The following is a 21,389-nucleotide window of genomic DNA, read 5'->3' as shown; positions in this document are numbered from 1 at the left end:
AATTTGATTGCAAGGCAGAGCAAAAAAGAAAGCAGCCATTGCCTTTTGCAAAACATATTTATCCTACCCATCCTCAATCTGTCCCGTCTACCATCATGCTGCTCACCCAGTAAAACAGTGCTTTTCAACTTCTCTGGAACAAATCTTAATCCTCCTGTCTGTGTTTCCCTTTCCCAACCCACACGTTATCTGTTACTGCATTTCCAGCAGAACCTCTCGAACACATTAAGCAAGCCCAACGCTGTGGGCAGAACAACATCCCATCCTGCACCAGCTTACATCTGCTGCATGTGCCATTTCCTGCTGCGTTACACACGAGACAGCGTCTACCAGTTTCCCAATCAGTGTGGGGATGGCCTGACTTGTCAGGCTGGGGACAAGGAGAAGGATGAATGCAAAGACAGACGATGAGGGTGCTGAGGCTGTCCAGAGAAGCTGTGGCTGCCCCATCCCTGGAAGTGTTCAAGGCCAGGTTGGATGAGGCTTTGAGCAACCTGGTGTAGTGGAGGGTGTCCCTGCCCATGGCAGGGGGGTTGGAACTGGATGATCTTTAAGGTCCCTCCCAACCCAAACCACTCTATGACCTCCAGGTCAAGTGGGAGATAGAGGGAACTGCTGTCTGCAGAGAGGGCCAGCTGAGAACAGAAGTCCAGGGGCTGCAGGAGGGCTTGGGTTTTGCTCAGGGGAAGAGAACAGGCAGGAGGGGAAGACAGCAATCACAGGGATTTTTTCTGTTGAACACCTGTAATGGGAGGGGGAAGGCAGAGCACAGGACAACTCTGCCCGGAGGCCAAAACAGGGAGCTTCTGGCTGACTTTTCACATGCTCTTGCTGCATCACAGAGATCTCACCAGCTGGGAATTCCTAATGAAAACACTGAGAGTGAGGCAATGCTAAACAGTAAACATGCTCTGACAAATTACATACCACGTTAGTGTAGCTTCAGCAGCATCCTTCACTCTCATGGATGCAGGGTTTGGCTCCTTATCTCCTTTGTACTTGACCTCCTGTTCACTGTTTTTGGATTTACTTCCTGAAATGCCCAGCTCCACAATCTCCAGTACCTCTTTTAAACAATCCTAAAACACAAGAGGAACCACCTTAAAGCAGAAGCACTCCGATAAAGGTCTCCAAGACCTCAGTGAAACAGTGATATACCATCAATGAAAATAAAGTACTGCTGGTAATATGAGTTCAGAAATGAAGGTAGGAGATTATTCTAACGGACAGTCCTGGATTAAGATCACGTTTGCTATAGGAATGGTATTTTCTCCATCTATGACTACAATCTTCAAGGCCTCTCCCAACCCAAATGATTCTATGATTCTATTCTAGTCTATAGATATCTATTTACGTTTGTATTCTATTGGTAGAAAGCACTCTGAATGAACATATACACACAACATATTCCACTATATATACCCGAAATTGCCAAGAGGACTACTAAGAGTGCAATTTAAAAAACGTAAACATATTTAAAGAGAAAATAAATACATTTCTGAGACTCTCCGCAGAACTTTTAATTAAGTTCTAAGCACATTAAGAATGAACTCATCTGGAAAACAGCAAGAAATCCTTTTCCAAATCTTTCAATTGCCAACAGCTTTCATCAGTAAAACATATCATGGTATCTAATTCATCAAAAGAACAATAACAATATTCTAAAAGTACACAGCAAAGCTTCTAAAAATTTATTACAGGAGAGACCAACACTCAGCAGAACTGCAAGTATGACTCACAAGTGTTGCTCCTTACAAAATCATTTGCTGAAAGTATTTGGATTGCTACAGCAAAGGTTCAAATCTCATGGCTTGAGCTACAGAACAAGGAAAATGTTCTCATGAATAAAGAGCTGGCTAAAATCTGAATACAAGTGGTCAGTTTTTACCAGCGGAGACCAGGCAGGGTGCTATGCCTGGGCCTGTGTCCTTCCTTATATTCATCACTGATGCAGAGAAAGAAGTGAACGGGAAGATTCACTTCAGTGCTATTTAACATCTTTGTTGGAGACATGGACAGTGGGATCGAGGGCACCCTCAGCACGTTTGCAGATGACACCAAGTTGTGTGGTGTGGTGGACACGCTGGAGGGAAGGGATGCCATCCAGAGGGACCTGGACAGGCTGGAGAGGTGGGTCTGTGAGAACCTCATGGAGTTCAACAAGGCCAAGTGCAAGGTCCTGCACGTGGGTCGGGGCAATCCCAAGCACAAGCACAGGCGGGGCAGAGAATGGATTGAGAGCAGCCCTGAGGAGAAGGAACTGGTCCCTTCCAACCCTAACCATTCTATGATTCTATGATTCAAGTTTTCTGACAGAGCAAAGTTAACCAGCGATGAGATGCAAAGACTGGCCACGAAGAGTTACAGGAGGAGATTGCAGTATTGGCTAGTAAAACAGCAGGTGAAATTCAAAGCAAATACAAGTGAGGCACCTGGAAAACTGCAATTCTAATACTTGCAAATGCCATGAAGGGTTCCGACCTGACGATCACGGCTCGGGAGCGAGCTGCTGAATGTCCAGTATGTACTACACAGTGTGCAACACTATCTCAGCATGCAGTGATAATTAAAATAAAAAAAAACCCTAATGAAAGGAAATAAGGCATTATGCAACTGAATAAATCCATGCTGTGCCACGTCCAGCAAAACCATCTTGTCCTAGTCACCTGCTGCGATGCCAGGATCCCAAAGTGTAGGCAGAAAGCATCTTTAAATAAAGCCCTGCTTGTGGGTTTTCACTTTTAATTTTTAAAAATATACATATCTTACATATGCTATAGAAACAAATATGTATATAAACACAGAAACAAATATATATTAATATATGGTCTATATAAAACTATTAAGTAATACATACTAATATGCATCATATAGCAAAATATGGAAAGATCACTGAGCTGTCTCTGCAAGGAGATCAACAGTGAAAATATGCACTCTAATTTTTTATTTTTTTTTTAACCAGCAGGACAGAAGGCTGTTGGAAACATGCCCCTCTCATTTCCTGCTCTTTTCAAGCTTCCCAGGCAAATTCCATCTTGGATTGAGCCTTGCTTAGTTTTCTAGAAAACTGGTTTCTCGGTGAAACATACTATGATTACCAAAATATTAGCATCAAAGAAATTCCATAAGTCTAGAAGATGCTTTAGTCAGGCAAGGGACGAGAAATGAGAAGAGACATGGCTTTTACTGAAGTTCATCTGCAGCAGGTAGCTATGCTACACACACTGTTAATTCCCATCTTTTGTTTTTTCAGTTTCTGTTTTTTCAGGTTTTCTTCTCTTCTCTCTTTTTTCAGTTTCACAAAGCGAGAAGATCAAGACATTCTTAAACATACGAAAGGTGATTTTAAAGCCAAAAACATTCTTGGTGAATAAAGGGCAGAAATCAAAATTAAAAACTATTTTGCACGGAAACTAGTTTTGAAATTCCTAGAATACTTTTGAAAACTGAGAAAAATCACATTATTTTCAAATATCAAGAGCAGCCAGGTTGGGCATGGAAGGCATTAGCAGTTGGGAGTGCTCAAGATCCATACACCAGAGCCCTTACCTTCTCATCCAGCATGTCGGGGTGCTCGGTGAGCCAGACGCAGAGGCACTGGAAAGCTGCAACTATCATGGAGTGAAGGTCGCGGGAGTGGAGCGGGGCTGGGCGGCTGCACTGGTACACGATGTAGCTGCACACTGAGCTAATCGCTCGCTTCCGATCAGAGGAATCGACCACGACTTTCACCTGTGTCAAGCAAGCAGGAGAGGATGAGGATTCCTCCAGAAAAAAAAAAAAAAATCTTTTGGAGAAGAAATAGTTTGTAAAAGCATTTTTAAACGCAGTTTTCAGAAATATGAATAAACGGTTGAGCTATTCTATGATTACAGCTTGAAAGCTGTGAGTAAAAATATTTAACAGTGATGGATATTGAAACTTAAAGGAAGGATGTGCTGCATTCAGGCACCATCGTACGGCACGGCTTGGTTTCCAGGAGCAAGAGTAGTATTGATATGTTTGATAAGAAACTAATTGCACGCCTAATAAATTAGCATTTGGAACATGTTTTCAGCAAATACCTCTCTCCTTCAGCTATAGCAACCCATTCTGTATCTCTGAGAACCTGCTCGCTGCCAAGTCTCCCTTCCACAGGGCTTCATTCTGCTCCCATAACTTCCCACTAGGCATATTTTGTCAGCACAGTAACTTTCACCGCGAAAAAGGGACAGAAAACTCACCCTCAGACAAGCAGGTTGGCAAAAAAAAACATAACCCCTCTCCCAAAACACACTGCCAAAACCCCTCAGCTCCTCTCCCAACTCAGGGCTTCAGGGAGCAAGGCTCCACACTGGAGGGGTAGTGAAGAGGCAAGTACACCGAGGGAGGACACTGAGGCATGAGGATCGACATCACAGAACTAAAGAACTGAAGCTCTCTTCTCTTTTCTTACCAATCTGTGACTTGGCATAGGAACAGTCAGTCAAAGCTGGATTTTTCTACTCTGTAGCATTTGACCATGCCATATAAGCTTTACTCCTTCAGGCTGGGGAGAGAACGGGTTGAGAGCGGCCCTGAGGAGGAGAAGGACTTGGGGGTGCTGGTGGATGAGAAGCTCAACATGAGCTGGCAACCCAGAAAGCCAACCGTATCCTGGGCTGCACCCGGAGCAGTGTGGCCAGCAGGTCGAGGGAGGGGATTCTGCCCCTCTGCTCTGCTCTCCTGAGACCCCCCTGCAGTGCTGCGTTCGGCTCTGGGGTCCCCAACATCAGAAGGACATGGAGCTGTTGGAGCAGGTCCAGAGGAGGACACCAAGATGATGCGAGGGCTGGAGCACCTCTGCTCTGGAGACAGGCTGAGAGAGTTGGGGCTGTTCAGCCTGGAGAAGAGAAGGCTCCGGGGAGACCTTCCAGCATCTTCCAGTACCTAAAGGGGCTACAGGAAAGCTGGAGAGGGGTTTTGGACAAGGATGTGTAGTGACAGGACAAGGGGCAATGGCTTTGAATTGAAAGAGGGGAGATTTAGATTAGATCTAAGGGAGAAATTCTTCCCTCTGAGGGTGCTGAGGCACTGGAACAGGTTGCCCAGAGAAGCTGTGGCTGCCCCATCCCTGGAAGAGTTCAAAGCCAGGTTGGATGAGGCTTTGGGCAACCTGGTGTAGTGGAGGGTGTCCCTGCCCATGGCAGGGGGGTTGGAACGAGATGGCCTTAAGGTTCCTTCCAAGCCAAACCATTCTGTGATTCTGTGATTAATGTGCACCCTTACACAAGCAAGAAGGTGGATGATCTTGCTGGTGACAACACTGGAGCCAGGCAGCTGTACTACACACAGTGAGGGGGTGACAACTCGGAGCCCTAGGATGAAGACAGCATTTCCTTCAGAAGCATAAGATCTACAGCAAATCGAGTCCCCCAAGATGAGCTTATGAGAAGTAGGCTGGTGAACCAGCATTCTTGCAGGAAACAGGATTTTTGAATTTACCAAGTCCCACCAGTAACCTGGTGCTGAACAGACACAAGACGGGGCAGTCTCCGACCCGAGAAGGGCTTTGGGAATTGCCACCTCCAAAGGCACATGCGCAACTTGTTCTCCACTGTGCAGTTCTGCAGTAAGAGATGATCTCTTTCTACCCTCTTTGTTACAAAGGGGAAAGATAGCCAAGATACCCCAGAGAAAGAATTACTTCAGTTGCATGAGAATTATACAAAGATCACAATATTTAATATTAACCTGGGTAGGCATTTGAAAAGATAATATATTTTCACGTTCCTATCGTTGCAAGGCAATAAAAAACCCCAAAACTCGGTTAACCACACAAGGTACAGGAACCCCTGGTTTTGTATGACACACTGTGAGACCCAATAACTATACATTAACTCATTGCAGAACACTTTCAAATGCATCCTTCAGCTCGTGCTGCTGCAGCAATAAAACAAGCACCCAGTCTAACACGGCTCGGTGCTGACCCCACGCACTAAAAAACGCCTGAGACACGCTTATTTCAGAGATCTGTTGAGCTCCTGGGGCAGTATGACAGGAGATGCCGAACTGTCACGCCAGGTCATCGTGGCTGCTGTACATACACTGGGCTATTGCTTAACAAACGTCATGAAGTCCAGCTTGGGGACAAAACCCCTCAAGCAGAAAAGGCATTTTACTTCTCAAGAAAAAAAGCATCCCCTCGACCTTGTAGCTTTAGCTCACCTATTGCTGTTGAATCAAGGAACTGTGTGCAGATAAAGCTCTGAAGAAGGTGACAGCTTCATTTTAGAAATCCGCTCTCATTTTCTAAGCTCAGAAAACTACTTCCAAGATGAAATGGAAGGGGAAAGGCAGGTACCACAATTACAAAAGGGCAACTGAGTTGTTTAATACTCTAGCATATTTGGTTTCCCAGGGAAGCTGTGGCTGCCCCATCCCTGGAAGTGTTCAAGGCCAGGTTGGATGGGGCTTTGGGCAACCTGGTGTAGTGGAAGGTGTCCCTGCCCATGGCAGGGGGGTTGGAACTAGATGATCTTTGAGGCCCTTACAACCCAAACCACCCCGTGATTCTATGATTTGCAATCTGCCAACTCACAGAAACACAATCTCTTGTTCCAAGACTGGTTATGCAGTGCACGGACAGACAGGACCCCAGCCACGCACAGCTATGATGAATGGTTCACAGTGAGGTTGCAAACTAATGGCCCAAGCCCCTACACTGCCACCAGAAGCTTAGTGACAAGTTTTTCCCCAGCTGTGCAACCTAATATGGCAGATGCCTCCCCTGTAGTGTACAAAACCGAAACAAAAACCAAAACCAGATGCACACGGGAATCTATAACAAAGGTTAGGAGCCATCCCACCAGTCAGAAGCCTACAGTAGAGCCACGTGCCTCTGAACAAGCCACCCTGAGCTCCGCTCTCAGCCAAGGAGCGTTTACAGAGCACACACCGTTTGAGCCACAGAGCATTTACACCAGGAGAAGATGAAGTACAAAAGGGGTATTGGTTTCTTTTGTGTCCAAACAACATTTTCTGACAAACTCAGACACAGACGTTTGTTTCGTGGCATGACTTTCACCTAAACAGGACTATAACGACCCTTTGAGAATAGGCCAGAGCACAGAAAACTTCGCCTCTCACCTTTGCCAGTCCAGAGAGAAGCTCCAGTGCAGCCAGAGAGATGCTCATGTCCTGCCTCCACTGCGAGTTGAGTCGCTGGGTTACCAGGTGAATACTGCGTATCAGCAGCCCCGCAGCTGTATCTGTATTAAGAGCTAGGATATAACCCCAGTGCCACGCGTGAAGGGAGGGAAAACAACTAGGCATTAGTGACAATAAGCAAAGCACAGGCACAAGCCAAAGCAGCCACAATACACACATGAAATAAAGTTATACACAACCCAGAACCTAGAAATCGGGTTGGTCACTTTTGCACAAGCTAACTCCCTCATACACATCACCAGACATTATACAAAACATTCAGGCTAGTTTATCCCAGGTTTTTTTTAGGTTTTTAAAAAGATGTTTTGGACTATCCCAGTAAAAACAGGCCACGTTGTTTTCAGTTTTCTCTTGTTTGAAGCATCCACCTTCAAATTCTTTTCATAAATTTCATATACCCTTACCTTCTATGCATAGAAAATAAAAAAGAAAATCCAAGAAAATAAACATATGACAAAAACATCTTTCAAGATATGTCACAGTTTAAAGACTCACTAAGTCAAATATTTAAAAGATTTTTTTTTAACCTTACAAAGGGATACTTTTACAAGGACTTGTCAATGAAAGCCCATATGAAGTAAACACAATTGAAATGGTGTGCTGAAAACTTGCACTTTAATAATTTCAAACACACAAATCCATAGGGAAAGCACCAACATGTTTATATGAATCCCTAGTATATTCTAATATCTTTCCTGATAATCTCCCTCCTCTTCTTACTTACAGAACTAGAGGAAAAAATATTTTTGGCTGGCAAGAACAGAGTTGTCAGCCTAGGCTACAGTATAATAAGGGTGATCTGTTTTCACATTTATTTGGTCAACATCAGTTAAACAGAAAAGGACCAAAGGAGCAAGTTAAATGCCAGGATCTCAACATTCGGCCAGTTTACCACACACAGATTTAGTAGAACATGGATTTTTATCACAAAGATTCAAAAACGCACGGTATGAGACATAGCAAACTAATGTTAATTAAGAAATTCTCTTGTTATAACAAGTGACACATCGCAAGCATTCTGCTCACTTGCTCTATTAAAACAGAAGTCCCTAAATGCCCTTTAAATATAGCTTAAGAAAAGTCAGGAGAGCATTTGGAATGCTACCAAAATGATCGAAGCGATTAATTTACGCTTGGTGTACATTTATCCCACTACTGCTCATGAAAACTAAGTGTCTTGAAAACAAATGCTGAAGTGAACCAGTTTGAAAACACCTCTTTTTTCATAAGCTTTTACATTCTTATCTCTAAAATGTTCACAGAGCCCCTTAGTAGGATTAAAAACCAGCCAACTAAAGGGCACATATGAGCACAGACTGGCAACAAACAAAGGAGTTATCCACCCTGGGTTCAACACACCCATGCACATTGATGTATTAGCCAGAATTTGGAACAGGAAAAAACCACAGAACACACCACTCTGGCATATAACAGCAGAGGATTTTTTGTTTCAAAAGAACTGCCCTTACCATAATCCCTCAGAAGGGCTTGTGCTGGTCTCTCGCTGTCTGGCGTGGTGGGCTCCGTGCTGCCCCCGCTCGCAGTGCTGATGCCACTGTTAGTACGACTGTGGCTTTTGAAGAGGTTGTTTTCCCCACCGTTCTGCAAATCGAAAGTCAGTTTTAAGTGATGAGAAGATTCTTCTGAGTTCCCTATACCAGAGGATGCTCTCAGATACAACGGAGAAAAAAAAGATGCCCAACCCCAAGATGCTACCTGAGCACCTCAGCACAGCAGATAGACTGAGCAATGCATTCTTGCTGAAGTGGTAACTTCTTAAAGAAAACACACTCACCGTTTCCATCTGACAGCCAATGGCTTCCAACAGCGCGGAATCTTGAACAATATTTAACATTGCACCTGAAGAATCAGATATAAGAAGGTAACTAAAGACTGTAGTAGAATATTCACTGCTAAAATTTATAAAGAAGCACTGAAGGTCTAGCATACAGGATCACCATCCTGTTTTACAAAAACTCTTACAAAGTTTTATAAAACTCAGGATTTGCTTCAGGCTTAGCCATTTGAGGCAGACGAGAGCTGAGATAAGAGTGCTTCCAGCTGTTTTAGAAATGCTTTGAATGTAATTCCTCAGTTCAAAAGGATTTTGGTTTCACAGAGGGACTGGTATCGTTCCTTGTCTCCCATCAGATTGTGCTCATTTAAAAAACTCAGGTTACATTTAAGGATATCTGCTGATTCTATGAATAAATTAACAATATCTGTGAGACAACTGAGAGTGCTAAAATGAGCTGCATAGTCCAAAGACACCCAGGGGTTAAACGCTGCTGGCCCTGGCTACCTTCTTGCCTGGCACAAGGTCTCCCTTCCCAGTTTGACCATTAGGAGCCAAAGGCAGCTGGTGACTGGCAAACAAAACCATGTTTTCAAGTCCTGATGAACCAGCAGTACAGACAGCAACCTGCTGGAAGACATGTCTGGTGCACTCATCAGCCCTTAAGACATTGCTGCAAGGGACCATGCTTGTTCTCATACTGGTTGGTGACCAGTGAAATGAACCCCCAAACCACCATAACACAAGGAGTTTTATTTTCAGAAAGACATTTCTGCCCACAAAAAAAAAAAAACCAACAAAAAAAACCCCAAGGCTAATATTTGCATCATTGATAATTTATGAGTTTGTAGAGCAAATTAAAAATGGCTTTCATTTCAATTTGGCTCAAATATAAGCCAAATTCCCTAAATCAGGAGGCCAGTGCATAATCTGAAGTGGGATACACTGCAATTCTCTCCACCTGGAAGCAGCCTCTCATTTTCTGTGCTTTGTTTTCCATCAGTGTCCAAAATATCGTACTGAACAAGCTGAAGGTTTAAGAGCACGGGTAGCACCCAAGCTAGCCAGCAGGTAGCTCTCTCTTAGAATCACAGAACGGTTTGGGTTGGAAGGGACCTTAAAGACCATTCAGTTCCAACCCCCTGCCTGCCATGGGCAGGGACACCCTCCACTACACCAGGTTGCCCAAAGCCTCATCCAACCTGGCCTTGAACACTGCCAGGGATGGGGCAGCCACAGCTTCTCTGGGCAACCTGTGCCAGTGCCTCACCACCCTCACAGTGAAAAATTTCTTTCTTATATCTAACCTAAATCTGCCCTCTTTCAGTTTAAATCCATTGCCCCTTGTCCTGTCACTACATGCCCTTGTCCAAAGCCCCTCTCCAGCTTTCCTGTAGCCCCTTTAGGTACTGGAAGGTGCTGGAAGGTCTCCCCGGAGCCTTCTCTTCTCCAGGCTGAACAGCCCCAACTCTCTCAGCCTGTCTCCATAGCAGAGGTGCTCCAGCCCTCGGATCATCTTCGTGGCCTCCTCTGGACTCGCTCCAGTAGCTCCATGTCCTTCTTGTGTTGGGGACTCCAGAGCTGAACACAGTATTCCAGGTGGGGTCTCACGAGAGCAGAGCAGAGGGGCAGAATCCCTTCCCTCGACCTGCTGGCCACCCTCCTTTTGATACAGCCCAGGACACGGTTGGCTTTCTGGGCTGCCAGCGCACGTTGCTGGCTCATGTTGAGCTTCTCATCCACCAGCACTCCCAAGTCCTCTTCCTCAGGGCTGCTCTCCATCCATTCTCTGCCCAGCCTGTACTTGTCCTTGGGATTGCCCCGACCCACGTGCAGGACCTTGCCCTTGGCCTTGTTGAACTCCATGAGGTTCTCACAGACCCACCTCTCCAGCCTGTCAAGGTCTCTCTGGATGCCATCCCTTCCCTCCAGTGTGTCCACCACACCACACAACTTGGTGTCATCTGCAAACCTGCTGAGGGTGCCCTTGATCCCACTGTCCATGTCTCCAACAAAGATGTTAAATAGCACTGGTCCCAGTACTGACCCCTGAGGAACACCACTCGTGTTATTTCTTCCACCTCGGAAGAAAAAACTACAAAATGTGTAACACACCATTACATTTCAACTGCTGCTGCATGCAGGGTGCCTTAGGTCACACAGTGTGAACGGGCTGCATCTGCCTGGCAGCAGCACCCCCAGGCGACAGGGAAAGCAGCAGTGAGGACACAGACCTGGGACAGGCCGACACTGATGCACTCAGCGGCATCTGTCTTCATTTTTTACCACTCTGAAAATACATTTAACTTGGCAGATTATGCACCGTTCAAGTTTTCAGCTTCTAATCACTTTCTGAGTATTCAGAATAATGTTAATACACTTATTATCTCAAAGAACAGTCTGTTGTCAAACTGTGGTGCATCACCAGACTCTGTTCCAAAGCTTTTGTCTGAGGATTTACACCGTGCTGAACAAATGGCAGCTGTATTCTGCCGCTGCTGGACCACCAGTCACTCGGTATTTCAATTTGTTTCTGGACTCAATCATGTCAAAAACTAAAGTGTTCCCTGTAACCCATTAGGCAAGAACCCTTCTCAATAGTAAAACAAGTTTTTTTTTTCTTATTTCTATTCCTAGTTATGACGGACTTTTTCTGCAACAATGTGCTTTACTTCCATCTCTACTTTTCAGGCATTATTTCACATTTGTAAAAACTGAGAGACTACTTTAAGGACAATGTGAGGCTTTTCAAGATGTTTTCATAATATGAGGGAGATTATACAGATGACAACCTGCCAGGAATTTCATCTTTTTTCTTGCAAAGCAACACATGACTAATAAACCATATTATTCCAGGACAGATTAAGACAGATTCTTCTACAACACAGTTAATAAATAAGAAAAAGTTGAAATAACCTAGTATCATTTGAGTGTTGTTGGGATCTGTTTCTGTTTGCAAAGCTCCTATAAGTATATTCACAAGCCTCAGCTTCAAGGAAAGGAAGGTTACTGGCTTATCATATGTTGAGCTGTCATCATTGCTGAATTTTCCTTCCAGGACAACCTGAAGGAAAAATACATTTATTTCAGTATCAATCAGAGATCGCACCAGCATGATATTTAAAGGTTTAAAAAGTCAATATCCACATCACACATTGCTACTGACAACTTTTAATGCAGTCCTACTGGCACACACTTGCTAGAAGAGTTTCAGTGCGAAAGAGAACAGCAAATAAAACCCACAAGTCATCCAAATCCCACTCCAAAATGCCCAGGAAACCATAAATGGAAATGCAAAACAAAGCGGTAAGTTTACTACCTCAGACTTTATGGTTCCGAAGTGATGAGGGAGAGGCAACAGAGACAGCAAGATGTTAATCGAAGCTCTTCTTAGCTCTGTGGGGTTTACATAGATTTTAAACTTTGAGAGTTCTCTGCAAATCAAATAATCGTACAGTTAATCAACTTTTCACAGGAATTTGGAGCCAAATTTAATTACATTAAAATTAAATATACAATCACTCAGTGGTCTTAAATAATGTGCAGTACATAATGTAGCTGTTTCTTTCTAGGCTCAGGATTTTTTTAGGTTTTTTTTAAACAGCAGCAATAACACAAATTCATGCAGGAACTATCACTTGCTAAGGATTCTATACCCCACATAAAAGCAACGAGCTGATCAAAGTATTATTCATACACTGCATCTTCAAAGCAGCAAGTTTTGGTCATGAGCCTACAGTGGTTTATTACCACTCGAACCCACCCAGGATTATCAGAGATCTGCAGAATAATCCCATGCCATATTGCATAAAACACAAGCTGCTTAGCTACGTTTTTCAGTAGCCACCAGCAAATTCTTCTACTTGTAAGACCTGTCCAAAAGAAGCAGTGGCTCAGATTCAAGCCCAGAAGATAAATAATATTTTATGCATAACTTCAAAATGAAAGGCAGTATCACGACATAAAGCGTATGCTGAAGAAGGCATGCAGAGCAGCACTTAGCAAAACATCCAGAAACCTACAAGGCTCTGACAAGTGAGGCTGGATCTTCTGATACACCTACTCCAATTCCACCAGTTTGTCTAAATTATCAATTTTACTATTTAATGATGTGTAAGATTACTCTCTTAATAAATTCACTACAGCAATAGCCACTGATGAATATCCTGTGAAATTTTACTTAAAGAGCAGTAGGCTTTCAATATATTTGAGCTAAATCACTCCTTTCCCCTATTCTTACGGATACTGCTTTCCATCAATGAATATGTAGATAACACAGCTCATGTATTTCCTTTAAAATAAGCACAACTATTAGTTTAAAGAAAACTGCATTAAATAAAATGAAAAATTAGAGCTAATGAAGTGCTGCTATTATCACTATCAAACACATACACAGTATGAGGCCCACATTACAGAATTCCTGCAGTGAAAACTACTCGGAAATGACAGAAACCCCAGAAAATAAAACACCTCCCCACAATTCTGATGATATTTATACGGAAATAGCAATTTACCTGTCAGGTAAAATAGTTTCAAGAGCCGAAATGAAATAAGGAACGACGACGTCAATCCCTTTCAGGTCACAGCAGAACAAAGGAGGGGAGTTTAAAATAACGCTGGCAAGAACCGGGTGGCAGACGAAATCTGCTATCTGCAAACCCTGAATTAAAAGCATGTAAAATCTGACAAAGAAAGATAAGATTAAATTATTTGCACATAAAAGCATCAGCATCCCACATGAACAAGAATGTGCAACCACTATTTGATTTTTCTATAGAAAATAGAGTTTCAAAAGTTTCAAAATCAGAGCTAGGGAACATTTACATGAGCATTCCCCCCAGAGTACTTTAGCACAGGCAAACCCACCTAACCAGCTCCACCAAAAGCCCCTCCCGAACCACACGTGTTCCATGTGAAATGCCAGCGCTGCATGGCCTCATCGAAACCTCTGACTCGATGGAACACAGGGACTGGGAGCTGTGCAAACGCCGCCCGGACGGTTACCAGCAGCGCTTGCATCATGTGCTCTCCCACTACTCCTTCCCCACCTAAGGATGGCAGCGAGACCTTGACTTTAACTCCCCAACACGAGAAAAACACTAGAAAATCTTCTAGGGGGAAACAGGACGGGACACGCTGACCAGTGATTTGGAAAACGAGACTGAACATATCCATCATAACCAGTTCAAATGACAGAGCACCGGGGCAGGAACCCAGCGGGCCATCACCCTGAAGCAGTTAGTTTCTTTTGCAGTTTCTTGTTAGAGAATATTTACATCCCCTTTATTTTTTTAAAAGGCTTGCAAACACAGAGGAATCTCACTGACTGGGTAAGGGAAACACCAACTATCTACACATGAAACGCTACAACGTGCAAGAAATAAATAGTTCAGTCTTCCAGGAAGTTTTGATGCCATCTGGGACAAACGTACCTGAACAGGTTGAGAGAGTCATGATTTAACACTGATTTTCTGCCTCTAGCCTTTGCTATTTCACTTTTGAACAAAAATTTGGAAAAAAGGTACACTATGATAGGCAAGATTGCCTTATTTTATTAGAAACAGAACTGTAAACAGAGGTAGTTCAGAACACAACTGTTTCAAATAATGGAATATTAGTATTTATATTTAAATAAAAAATAATAAAAAACAACCAAAAAACTACCCACAAACACATGCCATCCCAGTGTTGTGGTATTTGACAACCTAAGACCCTTCACAGTCTAATAAAGTGTACCAAGTCTCATGTCTGCACACTTATTTTCTCCACCTGAACACCATTCGGTGACAAAAAAAAACCCTCAAGAATACAAAAGGCAAGACGGGATCAAAACGACCACATGCCTTCCAGCTGGGAGGCACCTCAAGGGACTTCCCTTCAACCGGAGCCTGAAGAAAACCCAACGCAAACCAGCACCAGGAGAAGAGGAAAGGAAATCCCTGCTCAGTGGAGCCAGGGATCCCACCTGCGGCCCCCGAGGGCTCACCGGGGTTTCGAATTGGCTACCCGGGACGCAGGCGGTAACGGAATGCCATCCACCGGGAATCACTATGCACCAGAAAGTTACACCAACAAAGCAACTGGAAGATAGGTCAGTACCGGGATAGGTAAGCTGGTAATATTTCCTCCCCAGTCTTCTTGCTACAAAATATCCTACACAGTGTCCCGCACGCCTCTGCCCTTCCCGCTTCATAGTTGTCTGGGAATTCACTCGCATCAAACGTGGGGTTGGAAGCCATTGTGTCTGTGGACATTTGGGATCCTTTCCGGCGAAACTCCACGCTAGCTTGAGTCGCTATAGCTGGGAAGAGAAAAAACAGCATCTCACTGCTTTTGTTAACGTATGTAACAGGCTCATGGGATCCTGGACACAAAGATCAAGTCAAATTTAGAAGCCATCATGAAGCTGTTCACTATGCTTGAGGCAGTGCCTCCGTTTAGGAAGTGTTCGTGGGTGTAACTAACTATTTTTCTTTGTAAGGATGACAACAACTGACGTTCACATCCTAGAGCCTGTCCCAACATTCTGCTGGGAAGAGCATGCTGATACCCAACATTAGCTTCCTACCCTCTCTGGAGGACAAGCATCTTCCCTCACCTAGTTCTGATCTCCAGAAAAATGAAGTACCACCTTGCCTTGCTGCCTTCAAACACCAAAAAACGTTCAGACGGTGCCGTTACTGTGACCTCCAAGCAAGTGCTTAACTTTTCACCGGCCACCTCATCTCTTATGCTGCTCGGAACACCAAGCTGCTTCGGTCCACTTTTGTTGTATGAATGGAATTATTAAAAAATAATCCAAAAATTTTAAGGACCCATACCAGAAAGAGAAATTTGCTGAAACCCGCTCTTGTGATTTGGTCCCTGTCTCCTCACACGACTGCTGAAATTGCCAAATGCCCGGGAGGTCAGACAGCCCCAGACAGCAGCACCAGGGAGCCTGGCCCTCTCCTACCAATGCCTCTCCGGAGCCCGCTCTGCCTGCCCGCGCTCCCTCCCTGCAGCACGGTCCTGCCAGCCCCAGCCAGTGGAATTCATGTCTTTCTAGAGAGGTTTCTGGTCCCCCTTTCACACACCAGTATCACACGATGCAGGAGGCTACTTGCTTTGCAGGCTTCACCCTTTCTTTCAGGATGGCAACCAAAAGATAATATATATATTGCGCTCCGTTCCCCCCTTCCTTGTTTTTTCCTTGGACAACTTCACTCTTGGATTACTAACAGCGGAAAGAGCACGTTCCTCCTCATTTTTAGCTAAGACTATATAGATTTTCATAACTTCTATAAGCTACAAAACCAAACAACAGATAATGCGTGCTCCTAACTGAATCACGCCAATATAGTTCCCCCAGTACCAGAGAACTTCCTCTATCTCGACCCTGGGACACTGGGGAACACCAGGTTCACAATCAGCCTTGCAAACAACTCTCACAGTTGGAATATTTGATAATTTAAGGATAGTTTTTTTTCTGGCCTTTTTTTGTTGTTGTTGTTTTGGTTTGTTTTTTGTTGTTGTTTTTTTTGTTTTTAAAACCAAGGAAATGTCCTAATGACAAGTGTCCACTCTTAATTTTTTGTCTTCAAATTCGTAGTTTAACCTACTGTTACCTTACAAATTTTTCATGACATAAGTAGCAAATAAGCACAAATCTTTATGCATCTTCCCATGAGCCATTTTTTGTCCTGAATAGGCTATCCAGCAATATATCGTAGTTGGAAAAAAACACTACATGCACAATGCATACAAATCAAACACTAGGTCTGTAAAATAAGCTTTAAGTGAAAAAAACATGGTTAGTGCAAAGTCCTGAAACTCATGGCATGATCACAGACTAAAGTACAGAAAAGATGGGACTGATTCAGGCAGATTAATTTGCTTTTGCCAACAATCCTCCCCATTCAAAAACACACACAAAAAAAATTACTTGTCTTTTTCAAGTAAAAGTGCAAAAGCTACAAGAGACAATGAGAATGAATTTACAAATAAAATATGGGATAATGGAAAAAGAAAAGCATGACCGCAATTAAGGAAAAGCTACTGGTTCCTACTTACAAGATTTATAAGAAAGAAGAATTTGGATAAAAGATGCTGCAAGATAATAGAAATAAAATGGAAACAAATCAAAGGACAGCAGTAGTTATAAAATACTTTTAAGATGGTGAAATCGTAATAGAAGTTAAGAAGCTTTTAGCTTTTTTAAAAAACTGATTAAAAGCTTTATGATATAGCAAGCTCGTTAAACACATAGGAAATTGGCATTCAGGTCCAAAATTATGGTTTTGAAAGTACCATGCAAAACAATGAACGAAAAGTTACAAAATACTAACAAGCTTTAGAGCTGTTCACATTAATGCACACCAGTTCTTTAAGTGGATGTATTAACCCTTCCCAGCTCAAGTACATCTCCCTATGCCGCGCTGTGTACGGAGCGTGCACTCCGCTGTCCTAAGGCTTCAGAGACTTGGGACACGTCTTGTAGGGGGAAGGCGACTTACCTGCAGTCTCCTTACAGCAATACCAGGAGCTCCTGACCACGCTACAGCTCCATATTCCCCAACCCAAGCTGCTAACAACCCTGCTCAGCAGCCCGAATCCCCTGACCACCACCAATCAACAATCTTGCGATGCAGAAATAAAAGACAAATATCAGCCTCTCAAACACAATCTCCAGAGAAAGAAGAGAGGAAAGACTCCAGTAGCCAGGTACCAGGAGAGAGTGCCACCACCTCTACGAGCTGCTGCTTTGAATGTGCAAGGTCAGATCAAGACTGTGACCGAGCCTCCCAGCAACAGTCAAGATGTCCCTAATCAGGGCTTCTTAAGAGTTTCCTCCTAGACCCTCAGAAATGCTCTTTGGGACGTTAATGACAGTAGGGCCAGAAGAGATGAGAGTACAACCACATATCCCAAGACTCCTGCTCTGCCAACAGCACCCGGGTGACACCAGCGACCTGCGTAGGTAAGACCCTCCAGCTGCTGCACCCCACGCAGCCGGCAGGCTTGCGACTCACTGCTTTGGGTACAGGATTAGGAATGTGCCCATCGGATCGGAAGATGCAGCTGCTGAAATGCTGGCACAAGGTACTCATGAGTTTTTCCCAAATCTCCTAAGTTGCTGAGGACAGCAACTACGAGCAGCAGGCACTAACCTCGAACTAAAACGCGTCCTGCCTCTGAAATTCCTCTCGGCACACGCACGCACCCCAGAGCTGTCATACTCAGGGTTAACTCCATAAAGGCTTCACACCGAATTTCCTATGAAGGCGTTTTCTCAAGTGCCAATCACAGGGAGCTATTTATGCCCCGCAGCTAAATAAATAACATGCAGCCACCTAGTTCTAAAGACTGTATCAGCAGGATCCAGCTCCTTTCAAACCAACTATGCATTTTCAAATCGATCATTTTTCCTCTCGTCACAACACAGAGTAACCTTTACGGCTTTACAGCACGCAGCTAACGCAGCTCCCCCATCAAGGTCCCAGTGCAGAAACAAAAACCTGATACAGGACACTCGAGGCATAAAAGCCTTACACCAAGGACAGCAAGATCACTGTTTGGCTTCAGAGTCCAAACACCACCACAAGACTCTCTGGAAGGACGGGGCTCAAAGAGCAAACAGGAAGACTGCTTTCCAGGTGATAAATTCCACCAGCACTCTGCCCTACGCAGATGACCTCCAGCTAATCTTGTGGGAGAGAACAATCCTCTCTCTTCCCACAGAGAGACAAACAAAACCACAGCAACTTCAAACATGATGTATGATGATCCTGAATCGTGCAAGGGGTGGTAGAAGAAGTTCACCAATGAAGATGGCAGAAAACTGAACAACAGTGGGGCAACAGTTATATTCACAGAACCAGAGAAGAGTTGAGGCTGGAGGAGACCTCTGGAGATGATATCGTCAGCACCCACCCCTCCCAAAGCAGGGTCAAGTAGAGCAAGCTCGGTTACCCTTCCACCCATGCAGATATTTTTCAGCTCAGAACCTACAAAAAGCTGCACATTTTTTCTACCACAGTCATTTTTCTTGACTTCCTTTCTGGAGGTTAAAGAGTTTGAGAAGTAAGATACAAGAGGCTCCAGGACAAGAAGAAAAGCAAGGGTCAATAGGTACTCATCCACATTGGCCTTGGTCAACCGCTCCTTACCTCCTAAAGCTCATCAACAAGACTTGTGTTGTAAGATGGGAGAAGGACGATGTGCCAGTCCATGTGAATCAGCAGGGGGTCGTTTAGAAGAACTGAAGTAAATTCTGAACTAGAACTTGAGATTGCAGCTCATCCACAGGGTTACCTGTTAGGCACTCACATTTAGCTCATGAGTACCTCTTTAGAAATCATGCCATACAGGTTCTCAACGAGAACATCTCACATGACACAAGAGGAATAAGAAAGCATTCCAGAAAAGTGTCCCAGGGCAGGGGATCTCTCGGCAGGGCCAAGGAGCAATCTGTACCAAGATATTTCACCTCTTTCTTTTCTAAAGTGACCCTCAGTCCTCTAGCCAGCAACAAAACAGGGAAATCACAGAGAGAAGAAAGTCTTAACTGCACAGCACTGAAACAAAGCGAACACTAAAAAGGTTTAAAGCTGTTGAGATCTCACACAGCTGCCATCCCAGACCTGAAAGTCAAACAGTGCACGTGGGCCAGGGGAGGACAATACTACAGAGCAAAACTGATTTTAAGTGCAGACACTTCCCAATCATAAAATATTTAAAGCACCTATGAAAATAGCAGTGCTTCCTGAAGCTAACACAAAGATTATCAACAGCAGTGTCAAAGATGGTAAGAATATTCAAGCTAGTGGCAAAAACATTACTGCACCAGGCTACGGACCACAGCATATGGACCATGATAGACAGGGGTAGCCAAACCGCAGCCAGAAAGCAGCAGATTTATTTTTGTCCTCTTTCCTAACTGCCCTCTTTCTCCAAGCCACATCTGTACTGGGCAGCATGAGCAGAGGCAGATGGATGGACACAACACTCAGATGTGATTATTACCGATGGGCCCCACTTGTGTGACGGAGGGGACCATGTTACACAACCCTCCTGGCCCAGCTCATCAGTCCAGCACAGCACCTCCTGCCTTACACTGCTCAAGGAGGAAAAGACTTCACCTGGAGGCATCAGGCTTCACAGATTAGACTCCCAGAACAGAAGCTTAAACCTGATTTAAAAGACACTGATGCTCCAAGTCAGGAGAAGCTGCAGGAGCTGAGCCCTTTCTCACCTAAAGCAGAGGCTGAGCAAAAGGATTTATCCAAAAGGACAAATCAGGCAATCCGACTTCGGTGCCTCTCTACAAAGTTTCAGCAGTAAGGGTCCACCTCCAGCTCACTCTGCTTCCGACCGCCTGCCATGGCATCACTACGAGCAGTACTTTACACAGCAGTAACACAGCATCCTGGAAGGGCACCAAGCACTTGACTAAATTCCCTAAGTTAATCCTGTCTTCCAAATTGCTAGAAAAGCAGGACATAAACACAGCCAGTTTTCTGGGTCTCCACCAACATAATTCCCTCAGATCCACTGCTGCCAATAAACGGCAGAACGCGTGACATGCGAACACGGGTCTCACTATGGACAGCTCGGAAGAGCACGGAGGAGGAACAGAATGGAGCCACTTCCAAACAATTGCTTGCTTCTAGTTTTCAGGAAGCTGGTAAGCCCCTCTGTAGGGCTAACAACGTGACAATTTTCTGACTGCTGTTAGGTGGCTTAACACACTGCATACACCAATAGAAGGCCCTGGAACCCCTTGAATGAAGTCAATCATTTTGATTTTGGATGACTGTACTTCGGCTGGAATCACACCACCTCTGGCTACAGCTGACACTGTTGCATAAGCAGCATCTCAGCTGACAGCTTTTTCAGGTGAAGCATTTCATGAAAGTTGCTCAAGATACAGGCTATGTCAATATTCAAATGATCTAATCAATCTGAAAACCATTAAATAAAGAAATGCATTAGCTGCACATGCAACAGAACACACCCTCAGATTACGCCTTACTCCCTCCTAGGCTCAGCTGTTTCTCCAGTGATGTGCCACGGGCCTTTCACACCGGGACTGGAATCTCTTTCCACAGAAATCCACAACTGAACACTTGCAAAAATCACATGCTGCATACCGAAAAACACCCTTAACAGATCCCAAATCCTAAACCCATCGCCTCTGCACAGGGATTTCCAACACAACAAACGAGGAAAATCGTGAGTTTCACTGCTGCTGTCACGTCCCACTATAAACCCCACTTGCTACGACAAACCTCTTCCTCCTATTTCTCTTACTTCGGCCAGCGAGCTCCTAATGGATCTCCTGGAAGAGTTTAGCAGACATTCAAAATACTACATGAAGAATAGAAAAAACGCAAAGAGTGAGGAAGTTTATTCTTTCCTGAATATT

The 21,389-nt window shown here is 44.2% G+C and overlaps 1 protein-coding gene across 5 annotated transcripts in view; it reads right to left on the bottom strand.

Moving 5' to 3' along the window:
* The window catches only part of RALGAPB (Ral GTPase activating protein non-catalytic subunit beta), a 67,681-nt gene that overhangs the window by 22,708 nt on the left and 23,584 nt on the right, over window positions 1–21,389 (bottom strand). For 3 of the 5 annotated variants that reach the window (XM_086622641.1, XM_086622645.1, XM_086622642.1), the window contains 9 exons: window positions 15,083–15,284; window positions 13,498–13,665; window positions 12,303–12,417; window positions 11,900–12,047; window positions 8,984–9,048; window positions 8,658–8,790; window positions 7,108–7,241; window positions 3,550–3,732; window positions 928–1,079 (listed from right to left, as the gene is read on the bottom strand). In XM_086622641.1, the coding sequence (XP_086478767.1) occupies window positions 928–1,079; window positions 3,550–3,732; window positions 7,108–7,241; window positions 8,658–8,790; window positions 8,984–9,048; window positions 11,900–12,047; window positions 12,303–12,417; window positions 13,498–13,665; window positions 15,083–15,284 (1,300 nt within the window). Of the gene's footprint in view, window positions 1–927; window positions 1,080–3,549; window positions 3,733–7,107; window positions 7,242–8,657; window positions 8,791–8,983; window positions 9,049–11,899; window positions 12,048–12,302; window positions 12,418–13,497; window positions 13,666–15,082; window positions 15,285–17,035; window positions 17,072–21,389 lie in introns of all 5 variants that reach the window. The other 2 variants (XM_086622643.1, XM_086622644.1) reach the window with 2 other exon arrangements.

The sequence above is a fragment of the Tauraco erythrolophus genome, chromosome 18, assembly GCF_009769465.1.
Source record: "Tauraco erythrolophus isolate bTauEry1 chromosome 18, bTauEry1.pri, whole genome shotgun sequence".
Lineage (NCBI taxonomy): Eukaryota > Metazoa > Chordata > Aves > Musophagiformes > Musophagidae > Tauraco > Tauraco erythrolophus.
This window is presented reverse-complemented; position numbering and strand designations above follow the sequence as displayed.